General features: G+C 52.8%; 1 protein-coding gene across 2 annotated transcripts in view; it reads right to left on the bottom strand.

The window, feature by feature from the left end:
• Positions 1 to 25,783, bottom strand: part of LOC137375491 (claudin-1-like) — a 64,852-nt gene extending 39,069 nt beyond the window's left edge. The window contains exons 1-2 of one of the 2 annotated variants that reach the window (XR_010976004.1): positions 25,378 to 25,783; positions 25,002 to 25,248 (exon numbers count right to left, since the gene is read on the bottom strand). Coding sequence is in view for 1 of the 2 variants with exons in the window: in XM_068042830.1 (XP_067898931.1) it covers positions 25,002 to 25,224 (223 nt within the window). In the remaining variant the exon portion in view is untranslated. The remainder of the gene's footprint in view (positions 1 to 25,001; positions 25,249 to 25,377) is intronic. The other variant, XM_068042830.1, reaches the window with a different exon arrangement.
• Positions 25,784 to 26,216: the final 433 nt, after the last annotated feature.

Below are 26,216 nucleotides of genomic sequence, written 5' to 3'. Positions count from 1 at the left end.
ACGTATTGAGGATTATTTTATTTTTATTTAGAGATACAGCACTGAAACAGGCCCTTCGGCCCACCAAGTCTGTGCTGACCATCAACCACCCACTTATACTAATCCTACACTAATCCCATATTCCTATCACATCCCCACCTGTCCCTATATTCCCCTACCTACACTAGGGGCAATTTACAATGGCCAATTTACCCATCAACCTGCAAGTCTTTGGCTGTGGGAGGAAACCGGAGCACCCGGCGAAAACCCATGCGGTCACAGGGAGAACTTGCAAACTCCGCACAGGCAGTACCCAGAACTGAACCCGGGTCGCTGGAGCTGTGAGGCTGCGGTGCTAACCACTGCGCCACTACGGATAACTGACAGAAAACAGAGTAGGAATGAACGGGTCATTTTGGAGTTGGCAGGCTATAACTAGCAGAGTGCTGCAAGGATCAGTGTTTGGGCCTCAGCTATTGACAATCTAGATCAGTGGTAGATGAGGGGACAGAGTGTAATGTATCCAAGTTTGCTGATGATGCAAAGTTAGGTGGGGAAGTAGCTGTGGGAAGGATGGAGACTGTCTGCAAAAAGACATAAACAGGTTAAATGAGTGGGCAGAACATGCAGGTGGAGTATAATAAGTGGAAGTGGGAAGTTACCCACTTTGGAAGGAAAAATAGAAAAGAATTTTTTTTTAAATGATGAGAGACTGAGAAATGTTATCATTCAGAGAGGCTTGACAGGGTTGATGCTGGGGAGTCAGAACTAGGGGTCACAATCTCAGAATAAGGGGTTGGCCATTTAGGATTGAGATGAGGAGAAATGTCTTCACTCAAAGGGTTGTGAATCTTTGAAATTCTCCACCCCAAAGGGCTCTGGATGTTTGGCCGTTGAGTATATTTAAGATGGAGATTGATAGATGTTTGGATATTAAGGGATTAAGGGATATGGGAATAGTATGGGAAAGTGGAGTTGAGGTTGAAGATCAGCCATGATGAAATATTGAGTATTTCCAGCATTTTATGTTTTTATTTCAAGCAGGAGGCCAGAGTTGGTGGAATATAGAGTTCCTGTAGGATTGGAGGAGGTTACCGAGATAGGGACGGATGAGAACTACATTAAAGTTAACTGGACAGCATTTCATAAAGAAAACACAGAATGGGGCAGTATCCAACTTCAATCCTTTCACAATGTAGTCAGAAAAGCAGACTGAAAGCATTCACCTGGTGATCCTTTTCCTTAAGGGAGTTGCCTGAACAGAGAGTCTTGTTGATGTTTCAGGAATGAGGAGGAAAAGTGTATGCGTGCATGAATTATCAGTAACATCAAACCAGACTGAAACATATGCTCAGGGCACAGACATCCCAACAATGACTATAATCTCAAACTACTAATCTGTTCATGGAGTCCAGAATCTCCTCCCTGTTGCACATCCATTGTTCCTGAATTAGGAGGTGCTGTTTGCCAGCAATGTAATCAAATGCAGTGTCACACAAATTGTGCCAGCCAAGCAGATGCAAACTGTTAATCAATTCTGATGAAGAGTGTTCTGTTCGAACCTGCCTTGTGGATGATGTAGTAGATCTGGTCATCACTTAAACAAACAGAAATGAGAGATGAATCTTGCAGTAATAAATAAACCAATACAGGACTAGTCCTCCTGATTCATACCCATATGGCACGATACAAACAACAACCCTGCAACAAGAGGACAAACACATCCTTCGAGACAAGTGCAACAGTAAACCAATTTCTTTGTTTCTATAAAGAAAATGAACTTGCAATTATATAGCACCTTTCACAACCTTTGGACGTCTCAAAGAGCTTTACAGCTAAGGAAGAACTTGTTTTTTCTGAAATGTCGTCGCATTTTTAGGAAATACAATAGCCAATCTTCACACAGCAAGATCCCACAAAGAGCAATCAGATAAATGAGCAGCTTATCTGGTTTAGATGTTGGGTTTGGGTAACTACAGGGCAGGACACCAGGAAGAAATACCTGATCATCTTCAATATTATCATGTGATCATGTTTATCCAATCTTCTTCTTCTTTGGCCTCCTTGTCTCGAGAGACAATGGGTAAGCGCCTGGAGGTGGTCAGTGGTTTGTGGGGCAGCGCCTGGAGTGGCAAAAAGGCCAATTCTAGAGTGGCAGGCTCTTCCACAGGTGCTGCAGAGAAATTTGTTTGTCGGGGCTGTTACACAGCTGGCTCTCCCTTGGCGCCTCTGTCTTTTTTCCTGCCAACTGCTAAGTCTCTTCAACTCGCCACACTTTAGCCCTGCCTTTATGGCTGCCCACCAGCTCTGGCGAACGCTGGCAACTGACTCCCACGACTTGTGATCAATGTCACAGGACTTCATGTTGTATTTGCAGACATCTTTAAAGCGGAGACATGGACGGCCGGTGGGTCTGATACCAGTGACGAGCTCGCTGTACAATGTGTCCTTGGGGATCCTGCCATCTTCCATGCGGCTCACATGGCCAAGCCATCTCAAGCGCTGCTGGCTCAGAAGGGTGTATATGCTGGGGATGTTGGCCGCCTCGAGGACATCTCTGTTGGAGATATGGTCCTGCCACCTGATGCCAAGGATTCTCCGGAGGTAGCGAAGATGGGATGAATTGAGACGTCGCTCATGGCTGACATACGTTGTCCAGGCCTCGCTGCCGTAGAGCAAAGTACTGAGGACACAGGCTAGATACACTCGGACTTTCGTGTTCCCTGTCAGTGCGCCATTTTCCCACACTCTCTTGGCCAGTCTGGACGTAGCAGTGGATGCCTTTCCCATGCGCTTGTTGGTTTCTGCATCGAGAGACAGGTTACTGGTGATAGTTGAGCCGAGGTAGGTGAACTCTTGAACCACTTCCAGAGCGAGGTCGCCGATATTGATGGATGGAACATTTCTGACATCCTGTCCCATGATGTTCGTTTTCTTGAGGCTGATGGTTAGGCCAAATTCGTTGCAGGCAGCTGCAATCCTGTCGTGATCATGTACAACCACCTGAGTGGCCAGATAGGGCCTTGGTTTAACATCTCATTCCAAATTATTGAAATAAATGCATAGGGATCATCTCCCTTGGGGAGGCGGTGGCGTAGTGGTATTATCACGAGACTAGTAACCCAGAGACCCAGGGTATTTCTCTGGGGACATGGGTTCAAATCCCACCACAGCAGAAGGTGGAATTTGAATTCAATTAATAAATCAGGAATTAAAAGCTAGTCTAATGATGGCCAAGAAACCATTGTCGATTGTTGTAAAAACCCATCTGGTTCACTAATGTCCTTTAAGGAAGGAAATCTGCTGTCCTTACCTGGTCTGGCCTACATGTGACTCCAGACCCACAGCAATATGGTTAACTCTTACATGCCCTCTGAAATGGCCTAGCAAGCCACTCAGTTGTATCTAACCGCTGCGAAGTCAATAAAAAGGAATGAAACCGGACGGAACACCCGGCATCGACTTAGGCACCAGAAACGACAACGGCAAACCCAGCCCTGTCGACCCTGCAAAGTCCTCCTTACTAACATCTGGGGGCTTGTGCCAAAGTTGGGAGAGCTGTCCCACAGACTAGTCAAGCAACAGCCTGACATAGTCATACTCACGGAATCATACCTAACAGACAATGTCCCAGACACTGCCATCACCATCCCCGGGTATCTCCTGTCCCACCGGCAGGACAGACCCAGCAGAGGTGGCGGTACAGTGGTATACAGTAGGGAGGGAGTTGCCCTGGGAGTCCTCAACATCGACTCCGGACCCCATGAAGTCTCATGGCATCAGATCAAATATGGGCAAGGAAACCTCCTACTGATTACCACCTACCGTCCTCCCTCAGCTGATGAGTCAGTACTCCTCCATGTTGAACAGCACTTGGAGGAAGCACTGAGGTTGGCAAGGGCACAAAATGTACTCTGGGTGGGGGACTTCAATGTCCATCACCAAGAGTGGCTCGGTAGCACCACTACTGACCGAGCTGGCCGAGTCCTAAAGGACATAGCTGCTCGACTGGGTCTGTGGCAGGTGGTGGGGGAACAAACAAGAGGGAAAAACATACTTGACCTCGTCCTCACCAATCTGCCTGCCGCAGATGCTTCTGTCCATGACTGTATTGGTAGGAGTGACCACCGCACAGTCGTTGTGGAGACGAAGTCCCGCCTTCACATTGAGGATACCGTCCATCGTGTTGTGTGACACTATCACCGTGCTAAATGGGATAGATTTCGCACAGATTTAGCAATGCAAAACTGGGCACCCATGAGGCACTGTGAGCAGCAGAATTGTACTCAACCACAATCTGTAACCTCATGGCTCGGCATATCCCCCACTCTACCATTACCATCAAGCCAGGAGACCAACCCTGGTTCAATGAAGAGTGCAGGAGGGCATGCCAGGAGCAGCACCAGGCATACCTCAAAATGAGGTGTCAATCTGGTGAAGCTACAATCCAGAACTACTTGCGTGCCAAACTGCGTAAGCAGCATGCTATAGACAGAGCTAAGCGATCCCATAACCAACGGATCAGATCTAAGCTCTGTAGTCCTGCCATATCCAGCCGTGAATGGTGGTGGACAATTAAACAACTAACTGGAGGAGGTGGCTCCACAAATATCCCCATCCTCAATGATGGGGGAGCCCAGCACATCAGTGCAAAAGATAAGGCTGAAGCATTTGCAATAATCTTCAGCCAGAAGTGCCGAGTTGATGATCCATCTCGGCCTCCTCCTGAAGTCCCCAGCATCACAGATGCCAGACTTCAGCCAATTCAATTCACTCCGTGTGATATCAAGAAACGACTGAAGGCACTGGATACTGCAAAAGCTATGGGCCCTAACAATATTCCAGCAATAGTACTGAAGACCTGTGCTCCAGAACTTGCCGCACCCATCGCCGAGCTGTTCCAGTACAGCTACAACACTGGCATCTACCCGGCAATGTGGAAAATTGCCCAGGTATGTCCTGTACACAAAAAGCAGGACAAGTCCAACCCGGCCAATTACCGCCCCATCAGCCTACTCTCAATCAGTAAAGTGATGGAAGGTGTCATCAACAGTGCCATCAAGCAGCACTTGCTTAGCAATAACCCGCTCAGTGATGCTCAGTTTGGGTTCTGCCAGGGCCACTCAGCTCCTGACCTCATTACAGCCTTGGTTCAAACATGGACAAAAGAGCTGAACTCAAGAGGTGAGGTGAAAGTGATTGCCCTTGACATAAAGGCAGCATTTGACCAAGTAAGGCATCAAGGAGCCCTAGCAAAACTGGAGTCAATGGGAATCAGGGGCAAAACTCTCTGCTAGTTGGAGTCATACCTAGCGCAAAGGAAGATGGCTGTGGTTGTTGGTGATCAATCATCTGAGCTCCAGGACATCACTGCAGGAGTTCCTCAGGGTAGTGTCCTAGGCCCAACCATCTTCACAGAATCACAGAATAATACAGTGCAGAAGAGGCCCTTCGGCCCATCGAGTCTGCACCGATGCATTAAAACACCTGACCTGTCTACCTAATCCCATTTGCCAGCACTTGGCCCATAGCCTTGAATGTTATGACGTGCCAAGTGCTCATCCAGGTACCTTTTAAAGGATGTGAGGCAACCTGCCTCTACCACCCTCCCAGGCAGGACATTCCAGACTGTCATCAACCTCTGGGTAAAAAAAGATCTTCCTCGAATCCCCCTTAAACCTCCTGCCCCTCACAAACTCGTGACCCCTCGTAACTGACCCTTCAACTAAGGGGAACAGCTGCTCCCTATCCACCCTGTCCATGCCCCTCATAATCTTGTACACCTCGATCAGGTCACCCCTCAGTCTTCTCTGCTCCAGTGAAAACAACCCAAGCCTATCCAACCTCTCTTCAGAGCTTAAATGTTCCATCCAGTGCAATCACTTCCTTCCTATAATGTGGCGACCAGAATTGCACACAGTACTCCAGCTGTGGCCTTACCAAAGTTCTATACAACTCCAACATGACCTCCCTGCTTTTGTAATCTATGCCTCGATTGATAAAGGCAAGTGTCCCATATGCCTTTTTCACCACCCTATTAACCTGCCCTTCTGCCTTCAGAGATCTACGGACAAACACACCAAGGTCCCTTTGTTCCTCGGAACTTCCCAGTGTCAGGCCATTCATTGAATACTTCCATGTCACATTACTCCTTCCAAAGTGGATCACCTCACACTTTTCAGCGTTAAATTCCATCTGCCACTTTTCTGCCCATTTGACCATCCCGTCTATATCTTCCTGTAACCCAAGACACTCCACCTCACTGTTAACCACTGTGCCAATCTTTGTGTCATCCGTGAACTTACTGATCCGACCCCCTACATTGTCATCTATGACGTTTATATAAATGACAAACAATAGGGGACCCAGCACAGATCCCTGTGGTACGCCACTGGACACTGGCTTCCAGTCACTAAAACAGCCGTCTGTCATCACTCTGTCTCCTACAGCTAAGCCAATTTTGAATCCACCTTATCAAGTTACCCTATATCCCATGTGCACTTGCTTTCTTGATAAGTCTTCCATATGGGACCTTGTCAAAGGCTTTGCTGAAATCTATGTAAATTACATCAACTGCACTACCCTCATCTACACACCTGGTCACATGCTCAAAAAATTCAATCAAATTTGTTAGGCATGACCTCCCTCTGACAAAGCCATGCTGACTATTCCTAATCAAATTTTGCCTCTCCAAGTGGAGATAGATTCTCTCCTTCAGAATGTTCTCCAATAGTTTCCCTACAAATCGTCCAGACCGGAGATTTGTCCACTTTTAAGCCTGCCAAAACCTCCAATACCTTGTCACTCCTTATGACAATTTCTCAAGAACCTCACAGTCTCTCTCTCTCAGTTCCATATCGACATTCTCATTCTCTTGTGTGAAGACAGATGTGAAGCTGCTTCATCAATGACCTTCCTTCAATCAGAAGGTCAGAAGTGGGGACGTTCGCTGATGATTGCACAATGTTCAGCACCATTCGCGACTCTTCAGATACTGAAGCAGTTCCTGTAGAAATGCAGCAAGACCTGGACAAAATCCAGGCTTGGGCTGATAAGTGACAAGTAACATTCGCGCCACACAAGTGCCAGGCAATGACTATCTCCAACAAGAGAGAATCTAACCACCTCCCCTTGACTTTCAATGGCATTACGATCGCTGAATCCCCCACTATCAACAACCTAGGGGTTACCATTGGCCAGTAACTGAACTGGAGTAGCCATATAAATACCATGGCTACAAGAGCAGGTCAGAGGCTAGGAATGCTGCGGCGAGTAAGTCACCTCCTGACTCCCCAAAGTCTATCCACCATCTACAAGGCACAAGTCAGGAGTGTGATGGAATACTCTCCACTTGTCTGGATGGATGCAGCTCCAACAACACTCAAGAAGCTCGACACCATCCAGGACAAAGCAGCCCGCTTGACTGGCACCCAATCTATAAACATTCACCCCCTCCACCACCAACGCACAGTGGCAGCAAAGAACAGTACAGCACAGGAACAGGCCATTCGGCCCTCCAAACCTGAGCCGATCTTGATGCCTGCCGAAACTAACACCTTCTGCACTTCCGGGGCCCATATCCCTCTATTCCCTTCCTATTCATATATTTGTCAAGATGCCTCTTAAACGTCTCTATGGTACCTGCTTCCACCACCTCCCCTGGCAGCAAGTTCCAGGCACTCACTCTGTGTAGCAAACTTGCCTCGCACATCCCCTCTAAACTTTGCCCCTCGCACCTTAAACCTATGTCCCCTAGTAACTGACTCTTCCACACTGGGAAAAAGCTTCTGACTATCCACTCTGTCCATGCCGCTCATAACTTTATAAACCTCTATCATGTCGCCCCTCCACCTCCGTTGTTCCAGTGAAAACAATCCGAGTTTTTCCAACCTCTCCTCGTAGCTAATGCCCTCCAGACCAGGCAACATCCTGGTAAACCTCCTCTGTACCCTCTCCAAAGCCTCCACGTCCTTCTGGTAGTGTGGCGACCAGAATTGCACGCAATATTCTAAGTGCGGCCTAACTAAAGTTCTGTACAGCTGCAACATGACTTGCCAATTTTTATACTCTATGCCCTGACCGATGAAGGCAAGCATGCCGTATGCCTTCTTGACTACCTTATCCACCTGCGTTGCCACTTTCAGTGACCTGTGGACCTGTACGCCCAGATCTCTCTGCCTGTCAATACTCCTAAGGGTTCTGCCATTTACTGTATACCTCCCAACTGCATTAGACCTTCCAAAAATGCATTACCTCACATTTGTCCGGATTAAACTCCATCTGCCATTTCTCCGCCCAAGTTTCCAACCGATCTATATCCTGCTGTATCCTCTGACAATCCTCATCATTATCCGCAACTCCACCAACCTTTGTGTTGTCCGCAAACTTACTAATCAGACCAGCTACATTTTCCTCCAAATCATTTATATATACTACAAACAGCAAAGGTCCCAGCACTGATCCCTGCGGAACACCACTAGTCACATCGCTCCATTCAGAAAAACACCCATCCACTGTTACCCTCTGTCTTCTATGACTGAGCCAGTTCTGTATCCATCTTGCCAACTCACCTCTGATCCCGTGTGACTTCACCTTTTGGACCAGTCTGCCATGCGGGACCTTGTCAAAGGCTTTACTAAAGTCCATATAGACAACATCCACCGCCCTTCCCTCATCAATCATCTTCGTCACTTCCTCAAAAAACTCAATCAAATTAGTGAGACACGACCTCCCCTTCACAAAACCATGCTGCCTCTCGCTAATAAGGTCGTTTGTTTCCAAATGGGAGTAAATCCTGTCCCGAATAATCCTCTTTAATAGTTTCCCTACCACTGACGTAAAGCTCACCGGCCTATAATTTCCTGGATTATCCTTGCTACCCTTCTTAAACAAAGGAACAACATTGGCTATTCTCCAGTCCTCTGGGACCTCACCTGTAGCCAATGAAGATGCAAAGATTTCTGTCAAGGCCCCAGCAATTTCTTCCCTTGCCTCCCTCAGTATTATAGGGTAGATCCCATCAGGCCCTGGGGTCTTATCTACCTTAATGCTTTGCAGTGTGTACCATCTACAAGATGCACTGCAGCAATGCACCAAGGCTCCTTAGACAGCACCTTCCAAACCCGCGACCTCTACTAACTAGAAGGACAAAGGCAGCAAATGCATGGGAACACCACCACCTGCAAGTTCTCCTCCAAGTAACACACCATCCTGACTTGGAATATATTGCCGTTCCTTCACTGTCACTGGGTCAAAATCCTGAATCTCCCTTCCTAACAGCACTGTGGGTGTACCTACCTCACATGGACTGCAGCGGTTCAAGAAGGCAGCTCACCACCACCTTCTCAGGGGCAATTAATGCTGGCCTAGCCAGTGACACCCACATCCCATGAACGAATTCTAAAAAACTCCTTCAGTACTGACCCTCCAACAGTGCAGCACTCCCTCAGAACTGACCCTCCGACACTGCAGCACTCCCTCAGTACTGACCCTCCAACACTGCAGCACTCCCTCAGTACTGACCCTCCAACACTGCAGCACTCCCTCAGTACTGACCCTCCGACAGTGCACTAAATGATCAACCTGGATTTTGTGCTCAGGTCCCTGGAATCCCAAATCCCTGACCTCCTGACTCAGAGGCAAGAGTACTACCCACTGAGCCAAGACTGACAAGTGATAGCTCACACATTGGCTGAAGGACAATCTGATCCCATTGAATTTGGCAGATTTTAGGACCTGTTGCTAAGATATGGGCGGTGCAGTGGTTAGCACCGCAGCCTCACAGCTCCAGCAACCCGGGTTCAGTTCCGGGTACTGTCTGTGCAGAGTTTGCAAGTTCCCCCTGTGACCATGTGGGTTTCTGCTGGGTGTTCCGGTTTCCTCCCACAGCCAAAGACTTGCAGGTTGATAGGTAAATTGGCCATTGTAAATTGCCCCTAGGGTAGGTAGGTGGTCGGAGAATGGTGGGAATGTGGTAGGGAATATGGGATTAATGTAGGATTAGTATAAACATCCCCAGCATATACACACTACTGAACCAGCGGCGCTTGAGATGGCTTGGCCATGTGAGCCGCATGGAAGATGGCAGGATCCCCAAAGACACATTGTACGGCGAGCTCGCCACTGGTATCAGACCCACCGGCCGTCCATGTCTCCGCTTTAAAGACGTCTGCAAACGCGACATGAAGTCCTGTGACATTGATCACAAGTCGTGGGAGTCAGTTGCCAGCGTTCGCCAGAGCTGGCGGGCAGCCATAAAGGCGGGGCTAAAGTGTGGCAAGTTGAAGAGACTTAGCAGTTGGCAGGAAAAAAGACAGAGGCGCAAGGGGAGAGCCAACTGTGCAACAGCCCCGACAAACAAATTTCTCTGCAGCACCTGTGGAAGAGCCTGTCACTCTAGAATTGGCCTTTATAGCCACTCCAGGCGCTGCTTCACAAACCACTGACCACCTCCAGGCGCGTATCCATTGTCTCTCGAGATAAGGAGGCCCAAAGAAGTATAAATGGGTGGTTGTTAGTCAGCACAGACTTGGTGGGCCGAAGGGCCTGTTTCAGTGCTGTATCTCTAAATAAAATAAATTATAGTCCGATTAATCCTTCCAGCCAGTCTGCAGGAGGACACACCTACACTGTCAATAATCAGGGGAACAAAGCAAGCAGCAACATGCAGAGAATCTGCAGTATGGGGAGGGGTCAAATTACAGATTCAAAGCAACTGAACAGTACAGCAGCCATGGAGGGAGTGCTGCTCGAATGATACGCTCAAAACACGTAATGGGATTGTCAGAAACACAATGATTGATGGATAAAGACAGTGCCCAGTGCAGACTGTGAACAATGTTGGGTTGAGGGACGGATGGCAAGGGAGTTGGCAAAAGTCAAAACAACTGGGTTCTAAAAAGACATATATTTTCATAATTCCATTCACGATGTCCCAAAACACTTTGCAGCCAATGAAGTACTTTTGAAGTGTAGTAACTACTGTAGGAAACGTGGCAGCCAATTTGTGCACAGCAAGCTCCCACAAACAGCATATGAACAGATCATCTGTTTTTGTGACGTGGGTTTGGGGCTAAATATTAGCCAGCACAGCGAGGGGAACTCTCCTGCTCTTCTTCAAAATAGTGCCATGGGATCTTCTACAACCACCCAACAGGACCAACGGGGCCTCAGTATAATGCCTCATTTGAAAAATAGCACTTCCGACAATGCAGCACTCCCTCAGTACTGACCCTCCGACAATGCATCACTCCCTCAGTACTGACCCTCCGACAATGCATCGCTCCCTCAGTACTGACCCTCCGACAATGCATCACTCCCTCAGTACTGACCATCCAATGGAGCGCCGCACTATCAGTACTGACCCTCCGACAATGCATCGCTCCCTCAGTACAGACCGTCGGACAGTGCATCACTCCCTCAGTACTGACCGTCCGACAGTGCAGCACTCCCTTAGTACTGACCCTCCGACAGTGCAGCACTCCCTCAGTACTGACCGTCCGACAGTACAGCACTCCCTTAGTACTGACCCTCCGACAATGCATCGCTCCCTCAGTACTGACCCTCCGACAATGCATCGCTCCCTCAGTACAGACCGTCCGACAGTGCAGCACTCCCTCAGTACTGACCCTCCGACAATGCAGCACTCCCTTAGTACTGACCGTCCGACAGTACAGCACTCCCTTAGTACTGACCCTCCGACAATGCATCGCTCCCTCAGTACAGACCGTCCGACAGTGCAGCACTCCCTCAGTACTGACCCTCCGACAATGCATCGCTCCCTCAGTACAGACCGTCCGACAGTGCAGCACTCCCTCAGTACTGACCCTCCGACAGTGCAGCATTCCCTCAGTACAGACCGTCCGACAGTGCAGCATTCCCTTAGTACTGACCCTCCGACAATGCATCGCTCCCTCAGTACAGACCGTCCGACGGTGCAGCACTCCCTCAGTACTGACCCTCCGACAGTGCGGCGCTCCTGGACTGTCAACCTATATTTTATTCACAAGTCTTCAGAGTGGGACATGAACACACAACGTACTAACTCAGAGAGGCGAGTGTTACCCAACTAACAGCAGTGTCTCTGCTCTCATCCATGAGTTCTGAAGATCTTCCTTGAAATCATCATCAGGGACCTACAGTCACCTCCAATGAACATGCACGTGCCAGGCAGTCACTGCCAATGGACTGTACGTTTACACAGATGTGCCTGGGGCCCATGTTCAGTGGACTCAGAATTGTCCTAATAGACCAGGACAGCCTCAGGCTCCCTTCCTGTCCTGTGCCCAGTTAACAGATCCCACGGAGGAAGAAACGAGGTCAAGTACTCCCCTCCCTCCTGGTTCTGGTAATTCCACCCCCACCCCCACCCGATTGGAGAAACACAATTGTCAGCTTGGCTGTGAAGCCCGAAGAGTTAAATATACTGGCAGCACTGACTGTTCAGGCACTTGGGGGAGGAATGCTGATTCCGATCAGTACCAGAAGGTACCTCGGGAACCCTACCCCCCTCCAGAGGCAGCGGCTTCAGGAAAAGGGGGAGAATAGTCGGGGTGGGGTGGAGGCGGAAAGAGGAGTGGATAAAAGTAAGACAAAAGTAATGCAAACCCAGACAGCAGTGCTACACATAAAGAGTAGGTGCAACTCAAACTTCAAATGCTGCACCATTTATTGGCAGCTGCGTCGACACGCTGAAACTGACTCTCAAAGTACAATCCAAATAATTCACCATCATCATCAGCAAACTACTCAAGTCATGTGACCCAGTCATTACCAAAATTACAAAATGACTGAGATTATCTACTTTGCTACTAGTTTAAACACATATCCCATGGCTTGTACTTGTTACAGCAATATTGTGTTGCTTAGCTCTCAGTTACAAAATGTGCAACATGAAATCAACCATTGACCCTTGAACAACATCAAATCACCAAAACAAAAGCAAAATACTGCAGATGCTGGAAATCTGAAATAAAAACAGAAAGTTCTGGAAATACTCAGCGGGTTTAGCTGCATCTGTGGAGAGAGAAACAGAGTTAACGTTTCAGGTCAGTGACCCTTCTTCAGAACTGGCAAAGGTTAGAAAAGCCTTCTTTGGCCTCCTTGTCTCGAGAGACAATGGGTAAGCGCCTGGAGGTGGTCAGTGGTTTGTGAAGCAGCGCCTGGAGTGGCTATAAAGGCCAATTCTAGAGTGACAGACTCTTCCACAGGTGCTGCAGATAAAATTGGTTGTCGGGGCTGTTGCACAGTTGGCTCTCTCCTTGCGCCTCTGTCTTTTTTCCTGCCAACTGCCAAGTCTCTTCGACTCGCCACACTTTAGCCCCGCCTTTATGGCTGCCCGCCAGCTCTGGCAATCACTGGCAACTGATTCCCATGACTTGTGATCAATGTCACAGGACTTCATGTCACGTTTGCAGATGTCTTTAAAGCGGAGACATGGACGGCCGGTGGGTCTGATACCAGTGGCGAGCTCGCTGTACAATGTGTCCTTGGGGATCCTGCCATCTTCCATGCAGCTCACATGGCCAAGCCATCTCAAGCCCCACTGACTCAGTAGGATTATTTATTTATTTTTTTTATTTTATTTAGAGATACAGCACTGAAACAGGCCCTTCGGCCCACCGAGTCTGTGCCGACCATCAACCACCCATTTTATACTAATCCTACACTAATCCCATATTCCTACCACATCCCCACCTGTCCCGATATTCTCCTACCACCTACCTTATACTAGGGGCAATTTATAATGGCCAATTTACCTACCAACCTGCAAGTCTTTTGGCTGTGGGAGGAAACCGGAGCACCCGGAGAAAACCCACGCAGAGACAGGGAGAACTTGCAAACTCCACACTGGCAGTACCCAGCTGGAGCTGTGAGGCTGCGGTGCTAACCACTGCTGGGATGTATAAGCTGGGGATGTTGGCCGCCTCTAGGACTTCTGTGTTTGAGATACGGTCCTGCCACCTGATGCCAAGGATTCTCCGGAGGCAGCAAAGATGGAATGAATTGAGACGTCGCTCTTGGCTGACATACGTTGTCCAGGCCTCGATGCCATAGAGCAAGGTACTGAGGACACAGGCTTGATACACTCAGACTTTCGTGTTCCATGTCAGTGCACCATTTTCCCACACTCTCTTGGCCAGTCTGGACATAGCAGCGGACGCCTTTCCCATGCGCTTGTTGATTTCTGCATCGAGAGACAGGTTACTGGTGATAGTTGAGCCTAGGTAGGTGAACTCTTGAACCACTTCCAGAGCGTGGTCCCCGATATTGATGGATGAAGCATTTCTGACATCCTGCCCCATGATGTTGGTTTTCTTGAGGCTGATGGTTAGGCCAAATTCATTGCAGGCAGCCGCAAACCTGTCGATGAGACTCTGCAGACACTCTTCAGTGTGAGATGTTAATGCAGCATCGTCAGCAAAGAGGAGTTCCCTGATGAGGACCTTCCGTACTTTGGACTTCGCTCTTCGACGGGCAAGGTTGAACAACCTGCCACCTGATCTTGCGTGGAGGAAATTCCTTCTTCTGAAGACTTGAACACATGTGAGAGCAGCAGGGAGAAGAAGATCCCAAACAGTGTAGGTGTGAGAACACAGCCCTGTTTCACACCACTCAGGATAGGAAAGGGCTCTGATGAGGCTATGCTGAATCGTGCCTTTCATATTGTCATGGAATGAGGTGATGATACTTAGTAGCTTTGGTGGGCATCCAATCTTTTCTAGTAGTCTGAAGAGACCACTTCTGCTGACGAGGTCAAAGGCTTTGGTGAGATCAATGAAAGCAACGTAGAGGGGCATCTGTTGTTCACGGCATTTCTCCTGTAGCTGGCGAAGGGAGAACAGCATGTCAATGGTGGATCTCTCTGCTCGAAAGCCACACTGTGCCTCAGGGTAGACACGCTCAGCCAGCATCTGGAGCCTGTTTAAAGCGACTCAAGCGAAGATTTTCCCCACTATGCTGAGCAGGGAGATTCCACGGTAATTGTTGCAGTCATCGCGGTCACCCTTGTTCTTATAGAGGGTGATGATATTGGCATCGCGCATGTCCTGGGGTACTGCACCCTCGTCCCAGCACAGGCACAGCAGTTCGTACAGTGCTGAGAGTATAGCAGGCTTGGCACTCTTGATTATTTCAGGGGTAATGCCGTCCTTCCCAGGGGCTTTTCCACTGGCGAGAGAATCAATGGCATCACTGAGTTCCGATTTTGTTGGCTGTTCATCCAGCTCATCCATGACTGGCAGAGACTGGGCTGCAGTGAGGGCAGTCTCAGTGACAACTTTTCCCTGGAGTTACAGTTCTAGGCAGTGCTCCACCCAGCGGTCCATTTGCTTGCGTTGGTCAGTGATCGTGTCCCCTGATTTAGACTTGACGGGGGCGATCTTCTTGATGGTTGGCCCAAAAGCTCTCTTAATGCCATCATACATTCCTCTGATATTTCCGGTGTCTGAGGCCAGGTGAATACAACTGCATAGGTGTTGCCAGTAGTCATTTGCGCAGCGCCTGGCTGTTCTTTGTGCAGCGCTACTGGCTGCTTTAAGTGCTACGGATGTTAACTCGCTGGGGGCTTTCTTGTAGTTCAACAGTGCAATGCGCTTAGCGGCTATGACAGGTTCCAGCTCTTCAAAGTGAGATTGAAACCAGTCTGCATTCCGCTTCACACGTTTGCTATAGGTGGTCATTGCTGAGTCATAGATGGCATCTCTGATGTGGGCCCACTTGGTCTCTGCATCCCCTGTGGGAGTTTTATTTTATTATTTTATTTTATTAGAGATACAGCACTGAAACAGGCCCTTTGGCCCACCGAGTCTGTGCCAACCAAGAACCACCCATTTATACTAACCCTTCAGTAATCCCATATTCCCTACCAGCTACCTACACTAGGGGCAATTTACAACGGCCAATTTACCTATCACCTTTTGTTTTGAAGGGCTTTATCAAGTGAATTTAGAAACTTACGTAACAGCTGTGGATAAGAAATTCTGCACGTGTTGATGCGCGGGTGGCCCTTCTGCTTGGAATGATGCAACTTCTTTGGTCTGAGTCTAACCTTGCTGCACACCAGGGAGTGGTCAGTGTCGCAGTCCACACTGTGGAAGCTGCGTGTGATTTGAACACTGTTTAAAGAGGCTCGCCTTGTGACGATGAGGTCCAGCTGGTGCCAACGATGTGATCTTGGGTGCCTCCATGAAACCTGGTGACAGGGTTTAGTGTGAAAGAACGAGTTGGTGATGCAGAGGTTATGATCGGTACATAACTCAAGCAGTCTCTGTCCACTCTCATTCATCCTTTCAACGCCATAGCGCCCAAGGCAGGAGGGTCATGAGTCATGGTCGGCCCCAACCCTGGCGTTAAAGTCCCCCAGCAGGAACAGGTGTTCGGTATTGGGGATGCTACTAATGATATTATGGAGTTCCTCATAGAACTGATCTTTAGCTTCAGGTGGGGAGCAGAGTTTTGGAGCATAGATGCTGAGTAGGTGTACTGGACCAGAGGTGGTGAGCAGTCGGATGGACAGTATGCGTTCCGAGCCATTTGAGGGAGGCTCTATCATGTTGAGCAAAGAGTTTCTGATGGCGAAGCCCACTCCAAACTGTCTTGGTTCTTCAGGATCCCTGCCCTGCCAGTAGAAGGTGTAGTCTTGCTCTCTTAGAGATCCGTTAAGAAAAGAAATAGGTTTTAAGCAGGTGAATAGGGTGGGGGGTTGGTGTGCAGGGACAGTTGGTGGGGAAGAGAACAAAAGGGAAGGTGTGTGATCGGGCAGGAGAGATTAAATAACAAAGCTGTCCTGGGACAAAGGCAAAGAGTGTGTTAATGCTTGTGGTGAAAGACAAAGCATTAGTCCAGGGAGAGTGTTAATGGCAGACCTGCAGAGTGCTGGAGAGTGTTGGTGTGAGTACAGACAGGATAGTGCACAGGAAAACAATGGTAGAACTGGAAAGGCCAGACATCTTTGAGCCAGAGCAAGCGTTATTTTAGAGGCAGACGAGCCACTTTCCCAGATCTCCAAACACCCTGGCTTCTCTCAGAGTGGGGGTTGGTGCTCAGCCTGAGAAGCAATGTGCTCCTGGTGCATGGGACAGGAGTGAAGAGAGATTGTGGGGGAATGGGTGCGTGGGTGGGAGGAGTGAGATGGGGAGGGAAGAGAGACGGGGGGGGGGGTAGGGGGGCCAAGACGGGGGGGAAGAAACTGAGACGGGGTGGGGGGAAGAGAGCGAGACGGGGGGGGTAAGACAGCGAGGGGGGGGGGGGTGGAGAGAGCGGGGGGGGGGGTGGAGAGAGAGACGGGGAGAGAGAGCGCAAGACGGGGGGAGGGGGTGAGAGAGTGAGACGGGGAGGGGAGGGCGTGAGATGGGGGGGGAAAGAGAGCAAGATGGGGGGTGGGGTGGAGAGAGCGAGATGGGGAGGAAGAAGATGTGGGGGGAGGGAGACATGGGGGGGCGGTGAGAGAAACGGGGGAGGGAAGGGAGAAGGGGAGGAGGGAGACATGGGGGGGCGGTGAGAGAAACGGGGGAGTGAAGGGAGAAGTGGGGGAGGGAGACAGGGGGGAGAGCAGGGGGGGGTGGAGAAGGGGGGGGTGGAGAAGGGGGGGGGTGGAGAAGGGGGGGGGTGGAGAAGGGGGGGGGTGGAGAAGGGGGGGGGTGGAGAAGGGGGGGGGTGGAGAAGGGGGGGGGTGGAGAAGGGGGGGGGTGGAGAAGGGGGGGGTGGAGAAGGGGGGGGTGGAGAAGGGGGGGGTGGAGAAGGGGGGGGTGGAGAAGGGGGGGGTGGAGAAGGGGGGGGTGGAGAAGGGGGGGGTGGAGAAGGGGGGGGTGGAGAAGGGGGGGGTGGAGAAGGGGGGGGTGGAGAAGGGGGGGGTGGAGAAGGGGGGGGTGGAGAAGGGGGGGGTGGAGAAGGGGGGGGTGGAGAAGGGGGGGGTGGAGAAGGGGGGGGTGGAGAAGGGGGGGGTGGAGAAGGGGGGGGTGGAGAAGGGGGGGGTGGAGAAGGGGGGGGTGGAGAAGGGGGGGGTGGAGAAGGGGGGGGTGGAGAAGGGGGGGGTGGAGAAGGGGGGGGTGGAGAAGGGGGGGGTGGAGAAGGGGGGGGTGGAGAAGGGGGGGGTGGAGAAGGGGGGGGGTGGAGAAGGGGGGGGGTGGAGAAGGGGGGGGGGTGGAGAAGGGGGGGGGGGGTGGAGAAGGGGGGGGGGGTGGAGAAGGGGGGGGGGGTGGAGAAGGGGGGGGGGTGGAGAAGGGGGGGGGGTGGAGAAGGGGGGGGGGTGGAGAAGGGGGGGGGGGAGAAGGGGGGGGGTGGAGAAGGGGGGGGGTGGAGAAGGGGGGGGGTGGAGAAGGGGGGGGGTGGAGAAGGGGGGGGGGTGGAGAAGGGGGGGGGTGGAGAAGGGGGGGGGTGGAGAAGGGGGGGGGTGGAGAAGGGGGGGGGTGGAGAAGGGGGGGGTGGAGAAGGGGGGGGTGGAGAAGGGGGGGGTGGAGAAGGGGGGGGTGGAGAAGGGGGGGGTGGAGAAGGGGGGGGTGGAGAAGGGGGGGGTGGAGAAGGGGGGGGTGGAGAAGGGGGGGGTGGAGAAGGGGGGGGTGGAGAAGGGGGGGGTGGAGAAGGGGGGGGGTGGAGAAGGGGGGGGTGGAGAAGGGGGGGGGTGGAGAAGGGGGGGGGTGGAGAAGGGGGGGGGTGGAGAAGGGGGGGGGTGGAGAAGGGGGGGGGTGGAGAAGGGGGGGGGTGGAGAAGGGGGGGGGTGGAGAAGGGGGGGGGTGGAGAAGGGGGGGGGTGGAGAAGGGGGGGGGTGGAGAAGGGGGGGGGTGGAGAAGGGGGGGGGTGGAGAAGGGGGGGGGTGGAGAAGGGGGGGGTGGAGAAGGGGGGGGGTGGAGAAGGGGGGGGGTGGAGAAGGGGGGGGGTGGAGAAGGGGGGGGGGTGGAGAAGGGGGGGGGGTGGAGAAGGGGGGGGGGTGGAGAAGGGGGGGGGGTGGAGAAGGGGGGGGGGTGGAGAAGGGGGGGGGGTGGAGAAGGGGGGGGGGTGGAGAAGGGGGGGGGGTGGAGAAGGGGGGGGGGTGGAGAAGGGGGGGGGGTGGAGAAGGGGGGGGGGTGGAGAAGGGGGGGGGGTGGAGAAGGGGGGGGGGTGGAGAAGGGGGGGGGGTGGAGAAGGGGGGGGGTGGAGAAGGGGGGGGGGTGGAGAAGGGGGGGGGGTGGAGAAGGGGGGGGGGTGGAGAAGGGGGGGGGGTGGAGAAGGGGGGGGGGTGGAGAAGGGGGGGGGGTGGAGAAGGGGGGGGGGTGGAGAAGGGGGGGGGGTGGAGAAGGGGGGGGGTGGAGAAGGGGGGGGGTGGAGAAGGGGGGGGGGTGGAGAAGGGGGGGGGGTGGAGAAGGGGGGGGGGTGGAGAAGGGGGGGGGGTGGAGAAGGGGGGGGGGTGGAGAAGGGGGGGGGGTGGAGAAGGGGGGGGGGTGGAGAAGGGGGGGGGGTGGAGAAGGGGGGGGGGTGGAGAAGGGGGGGGGGTGGAGAAGGGGGGGTGGAGAAGGGGGGGGGGTGGAGAAGGGGGGGGTGGAGAAGGGGGGGGGTGGAGAAGGGGGGGGTGGAGAAGGGGGGGGTGGAGAAGGGGGGGGTGGAGAAGGGGGGGGGTGGAGAAGGGGGGGGGTGGAGAAGGGGGGGGTGGAGAAGGGGGGGGGTGGAGAAGGGGGGGGGAGTTGGAGGGGGGGGGAGTTGGAGGGGGGGGGAGTTGGGGGGGGGGGGAGTTGGGGGGGGGGGAGTTGGGGGGGGGGGAGTTGGAGGGGGGGGGAGTTGGAGGGGGGGGGAGTTGGAGGGGGGGGGAGTTGGAGGGGGGGGGAGTTGGAGGGGGGGGGAGTTGGAGGGGGGGGGAGTTGGAGGGGGGGGGAGTTGGAGGGGGGGGGAGTTGGAGGGGGGGGGAGTTGGAGGGGGGGGGAGTTGGAGGGGGGGGGAGTTGGAGGGGGGGGGAGTTGGAGGGGGGGGGAGTTGGAGGGGGGGGAGTTGGAGGGGGGGGAGTTGGAGGGGGGGGAGTTGGAGGGGGGGGAGTTGGAGGGGGGGGAGTTGGGGGGGGGGAGTTGGAGGGGGGGGGAGTTGGAGGGGGGGGGAGTTGGAGGGGGGGGGGAGTTGGAGGGGGGGGGAGTTGGAGGGGGGGGGAGTTGGAGGGGGGGGGAGTTGGAGGGGGGGGGAGTTGGAGGGGGGGGGAGTTGGAGGGGGGGGGAGTTGGAGGGGGGGGGAGTTGGAGGGGGGGGAGTTGGAGGGGGGGGAGTTGGAGGGGGGGGGAGTTGGAGGGGGGGGAGTTGGAGGGGGGGGAGTTGGAGGGGGGGGGAGTTGGAGGGGGGGGGAGTTGGAGGGGGGGGGAGTTGGAGGGGGGGGAGTTGGAGGGGGGGGAGTTGGAGGGGGGGGAGTTGGAGGGGGGGGAGTTGGAGGGGGGGGAGTTGGAGGGGGGGGAGTTGGAGGGGGGGGAGTTGGAGGGGGGGGAGTTGGAGGGGGGGGGAGTTGGAGGGGGGGGGAGTTGGAGGGGGGGGGAGTTGGAGGGGGGGGAGTTGGAGGGGGGGGAGTTGGAGGGGGGGGAGTTGGAGGGGGGGGAGTTGGAGGGGGGGGAGTTGGAGGGGGGGGAGTTGGAGGGGGGGGAGTTGGAGGGGGGGGAGTTGGAGGGGGGGGAGTTGGAGGGGGGGGAGTTGGAGGGGGGGGAGTTGGAGGGGGGGGAGTTGGAGGGGGGGGGAGTTGGAGGGGGGGGGAGTTGGAGGGGGGGGGAGTTGGAGGGGGGGGGAGTTGGAGGGGGGGGGAGTTGGAGGGGGGGGGGAGTTGGAGGGGGGGGGAGTTGGAGGGGGGGGGAGTTGGAGGGGGGGGGAGTTGGAGGGGGGGGGAGTTGGAGGGGGGGGGAGTTGGAGGGGGGGGGAGTTGGAGGGGGGGGGAGTTGGAGGGGGGGGGAGTTGGAGGGGGGGGGAGTTGGAGGGGGGGGGAGTTGGAGGGGGGGGGAGTTGGAGGGGGGGGAGTTGGAGGGGGGGGAGTTGGAGGGGGGGGAGTTGGAGGGGGGGGAGTTGGAGGGGGGGGAGTTGGAGGGGGGGGAGTTGGAGGGGGGGGAGTTGGAGGGGGGGGAGTTGGAGGGGGGGGAGTTGGAGGGGGGGGAGTTGGAGGGGGGGGAGTTGGAGGGGGGGGAGTTGGAGGGGGGGGAGTTGGAGGGGGGGGAGTTGGAGGGGGGGGAGTTGGAGGGGGGGGAGTTGGAGGGGGGGGAGTTGGAGGGGGGGAGTTGGAGGGGGGGAGTTGGAGGGGGGGAGTTGGTGGGGGGGGAGTTGGTGGGGGGGGAGTTGGTGGGGGGGGAGTTGGTGGGGGGGGAGTTGGTGGGGGGGGAGTTGGTGGGGGGGGAGTTGGTGGGGGGGGAGTTGGTGGGGGGGGAGTTGGTGGGGGGGGGGAGTTGGTGGGGGGGAGTTGGAGGGGGGGGAGTTGGAGGGGGGGGAGTTGGAGGGGGGGGAGTTGGAGGGGGGGGGGAGTTGGAGGGGGGGGGGAGTTGGAGGGGGGGGGGAGTTGGAGGGGGGGGAAGGAAAGGGAAGGGGGAAAGGAGGAGGAAAGGGAGGGGGGAAAGGAGGAGGAAAGGGAGGGGGGAAAGGAGGAGGAAAGGGAGGGGGGAAAGGAGGAGGAAAGGGAGGGGGGAAAGGAGGAGGAAAGGGAGGGGGGAAAGGAGGAGGGAAGGGAGGAGGGGAAAGGCATGGTGGAAGGGAGGGGGGAAGGGGAGAAAGGGAGGGGGGAAGGGGGGGAAAGGGAGAGGGTCGTTAAGCGGAGAGGGGGACGCGGAGAGGGGGACGCGGAGAGGGGGACGCGGAGAGGGGGACGCGGAGAGGGGGACAGAGGGAGGGGTGCAGGAAGGAGGTAGAGAGGGCATGGCAGGGGTCAGAGGGGCAGAGTGAGGGGCGGGATGGTAAAGAGGTGGGAGAGGGAGGGGGAAATGGAGAGAGGGGCCAGAGGGATAGGTGAGAGGGACACAGGGGGAGAGAGCAGGGGCACAGAGGTAGAGAGAATCATAGAGTTATACAGCACAGAAACAGGCCCTTCGGCCCATCTTGTCTGTGCCGGCCATCAAGCACCTAACTATTCTAATCCCATTTTTCAGCACTTGGCCCGTAGCCTTGTGGCGTTTCAAGTGCTCATCTAAATACTTCTAAATAGAGTCATAGATGCAGGGGGCTGGGGGTGAGGTGGTGAGAGAGGGATGGGGGAAGAGAGTTAAAAAGAGATCAAGATCTCTCCTGACAGATGGACATCTCCGAATTCTCTGCATCGTTCATTGTGTGCGGGTGGACAGTGACTACATGTGCAAGAAAAAAGACAGTGGAAACAGTTGAAATAGATTCATTGAAATGGAAATTAAATAGATTTGTTTTCTAATAGTTTGACTGAGTATATGCGTAATATAAGACAAGCTGAGTGGAGCAGACCTGGGAAGACCAGGTGACTGGCCCTGTGGTTCCCAGAGCTCTGCACCACGGGACGTTTCCTCACCTCATGGCTGGGTCTGTTAGACTCATTGTGATTAGTCAACAACTCCATTACCATCGGATCATGTGACTAACCAGGATGGTACAAGACCCCATGGATGGACCATGATCTTTTCTAATTAGCAATTCCTCTGTTCTTAAGCATGCATAATATTGGCCTCATTATCTTGGAAAGTGCAAGTATGTGGAGAGAGGGGGAAATGGGGGAAATATTTGCAGTGAATTTGGAAGCAGAAACTGATTGTACTCCTCATAGTGAATCCAACACAAAGTAAGGATGGGGATTCACTGTGGTGCCCCAATGGTTAAATAACCTATCAGCACCTCAGTGTAAATGTGCAGAAAGAATGGCCATTTGAGTGAGGTAGCAGGGGGTGGGATCGAATCACAGGCATCAGGAGAGGAGGAGAGATAATTGAGGGGAAAGTGTGAAAAGGCTTTGATACAGTGGACCATAACATTAAATGAGGGCAGTGTCACTGCCGAGAATTGTTTGTTCAAAATCTAAAGCCTTGCTTTAATTCATGGATTTAACAGTGAATGTTCCATTAAGTAAACGAGTAACAGAAAATGGATATTGGCCCCATCCCAACTGATTACCAGCACCATGTCAGGTACTCACTCATTTCCTACATTTGGACTCAATAAACATGGTCAAGTAGAGCTGAACTGAAATTGTTCGATTGATGATCGAAATGGAACTGGCTGAGCTCTCGAAAGCTTTGCAATAAATTGAAGGAATGGCCAAGACCAATTCTAATGCCTGCACTGCCACAGTCAACATGCCACTTAGTAACTACAGTCCTCAACCTCTGATTAACACGTGACCTACAACTGGAGCACACACCACATCATTCAATGTCCGAAGAAAACTGAAACAAACTCCGCCAAATGCAAGAGTTGTCCCCATGGCAGACAGACTGAAAGATGTTGTGTTCAGATTTCTCACAGTCTGTGACTGTGAGGGAGCCAGACTGTGTCTCTAAGCACAGCCAACAACCCCACCTCAACAATAACTTGCATTTATATAGTGCCTTTAGCATAATGAAATGTCCCAAGATGCTTCACAGGAGCATTATCAAACAAAGTTTGACACTGCGCATAAGGAGGCCAACAGCTCAGACAAAAAGATAGGTTTTAAGGAGTGTCTTAAAGGAGGCAAGGCAGGAAGGCGGGCAGAGAGGTTTAAGGAGGGTATTCCAGAGCTTAGAGCCCAGGCAACTGAAGGCACAGCCATTAAAGGTGGAGCAATTAAAATTGGGGAGGCATAAGAGATCAGAATTGGAGGAGCACAACGATTTGAGGATTGTAGGACTGGAGATTAGAGAGATGGGGATGAGCGAGACCACAGAGGGATTTGAAAACAAGGATGAGAATTTTAAAAATTCAGGTGTTGCTGGGAGCCAATGGAGTTGAGCGGGCACAGGGGTGAGGGATGAACAGGACTTGGTGTGAGTTAAAATACAGGCAGCAGAGCTTTGGAGGGTAGAATGTGAGAGTGCAGCCCCAAGTGCATTGGAATAGTCAAGTTTCGAGGTAACAAAGGCATGGCTAAGGGTTTTAGCAGTAAATGAGCTGAGATGGAGCAGAGTTGGGTATTGTTACAGATGTGGAACTAGGTGGTGTGGATGTAATTGGCAGCTCATCTCAGGGTAAAAAAAAACAAGGTTGTGAACAGTCTGGTTCAGCTTCAGACAGTTGCCATGAAAAGGGATGGAGTTGGTGGCCAGGGAACAGTTTGTCATGGGAACCGAAGATAATAACTTCAGTCTTCCCAATATTTAACTGGAGGAAATGTCTGCTTATCTAGCACTGAATACTGGATAGGCAGTCTGATAATTTAGTGACAGTGGAGGAGTCGAGAAAGGTGGGGGTTTTTTTTGGTCAAGCTGGGTGTTGTTAGTGTACATGTGAATGCTGACACTGTTTTCAGATAATGTCACTGAGGAACAGCATGTGGATGAGAAATAGGAAGGGGTTAAGACCAAAGGTGCCCCAGAGTGGGAGAGAAGCCCAGACGATTCCCTGGTCGGGACTGGATAGATAAAAATGGAACCAGGCGAGTGAAGTCCCACCCATTCACAATAACTTTGTGGTGAAATACAATGAGAACTCCTCTCTATTTCCTTGTCTGGATGAAGAAATTTGCAGTTTACTAGGGTTCACTGAAACGAGTAGTTGATTTTCTGCATGGTCATTCCCACAATTTTAGAAAAGTAGGGAATATGTCAGAGGCCCCAGTTACAGTCAGTTCCAAGCTGCCCTAATATGCTGACACACCTGGAGACACAGTGAATAAAGCCGGAGTCACCCACAGAGCGGATACCGGGAGCTGCGATTACCCAAACAGGTAAAACAATTCAATGTGATCCGTTAGCTCCAGACACAGGTCAGCTCAAATGTGGATATAACAGCAGAAATACAACTTCTACAACATTGCAAGAACTGAGTATATGCTAGAGAGAAACTGGGGGCTGGAGAATTCCTTTGGTGAGAAAACATTGAGCATTCCTCTAGGAGAAAAAGGTTATTGTGTTAAGCGTCTCAGTGCAGACGAATCCCACATTCACTCACTGTGAAGTTGCAGCATTGAATCGTAGACTTTACACTGGACCTGCCCGGTGCTCTGGGATACACAGGACATCCAGAGGCCCTCATACACAGCCTGGGCTGTCACAATGTTTTCCCCGGCGTAAGAGGATGTCCTCCACTGGGGCAGGGCAGTACTGGCGATGATCCCAATCCATCCAATGAAAGCCAGGGCGAAACCCAGCAGCTGCAATCCGGAATTAGCCATAAGGAGCTCTTGTGGGAACCGTGACTGCAAAGAAAAAGGGGATCAGACTGAACAGCAGGTTAAGAAATAACAAATACATGAAAAATCACCCTCTCCCCCAAAACTGAAGCCAATTTCCCCCTTACCCGTCACTCAAAACCTACAGAACTGTACCTGAATCTAAGAGCAGAGTTGAAGAGGTTTCCTCTGCTGCTGTTTGAGCTGTGGAGATGTACCTGAACTGAGCCACACCCTGCAGTGAGGCGGAGCAGCCCGGCTCAGCTCAGCTCAGAACACATCCTCTCTCCACTTCGCATCCTCAGTTCCGCTCCGAAACTCCCAGCCTTCAGGCACCTTTCCAGGAAACTCAACAGGAACCAAAACCAGGAACAAAGGTGCGGTGAAAACCTCCGCATGTTCCGGGACAGTCTGTTAGGTAAAAGGTTAGTATTTTCAGGAGAACTCTGACTGGAGTATTTCTCATGGTAAGTTTGTTTTTAGAGGCTGTTGATTGGAGCCCAATGGCAGAATTTGCTCATATATCATCGCCAGTCCCTGGTGCGAAAAGGACATTGACACAAGAATAGTCAGTTATATTTCCATGTGTAAAAAATGTAATGATTGGTAACTTTGGTAGTTTTGAAAGTCTCCCTTGCTCACTCAGGATTTCCTCTTAGCCTGACCTCAATGTGCCAACAATCCCTTGTGCTTCACACAGATGGCCATGTGTGGCTTTGGTTAGTACATGTATGTGGGTATTTCCTGGCAACCGTGTTAACCAAAAATGATTTTGATTCTCAAAGCATTCAGGCCTGAATTTCACAGAAATATTAAGAGCCCCTTGACTCTGTTCTGCCACTCACTGACACTGGACCTGCTCCACTTACCTACCTTGAGTAGCAATCCAACTGCAACAGTACCCCCTTCACCCGGGGCAGCACAGTGGCGCAGTGGTTAGTACAGCAGCCTCACAGCTCCAGTGACCCAGGTTCAGTTCTGGGTGCTGCCTGTGC

The sequence above is a fragment of the Heterodontus francisci genome, chromosome 11 (assembly GCF_036365525.1).
Source record: "Heterodontus francisci isolate sHetFra1 chromosome 11, sHetFra1.hap1, whole genome shotgun sequence".
Lineage (NCBI taxonomy): Eukaryota > Metazoa > Chordata > Chondrichthyes > Heterodontiformes > Heterodontidae > Heterodontus > Heterodontus francisci.
Note: the sequence above shows the minus strand (reverse complement) of the source record. Positions and strands in the feature narration are given on the sequence as shown.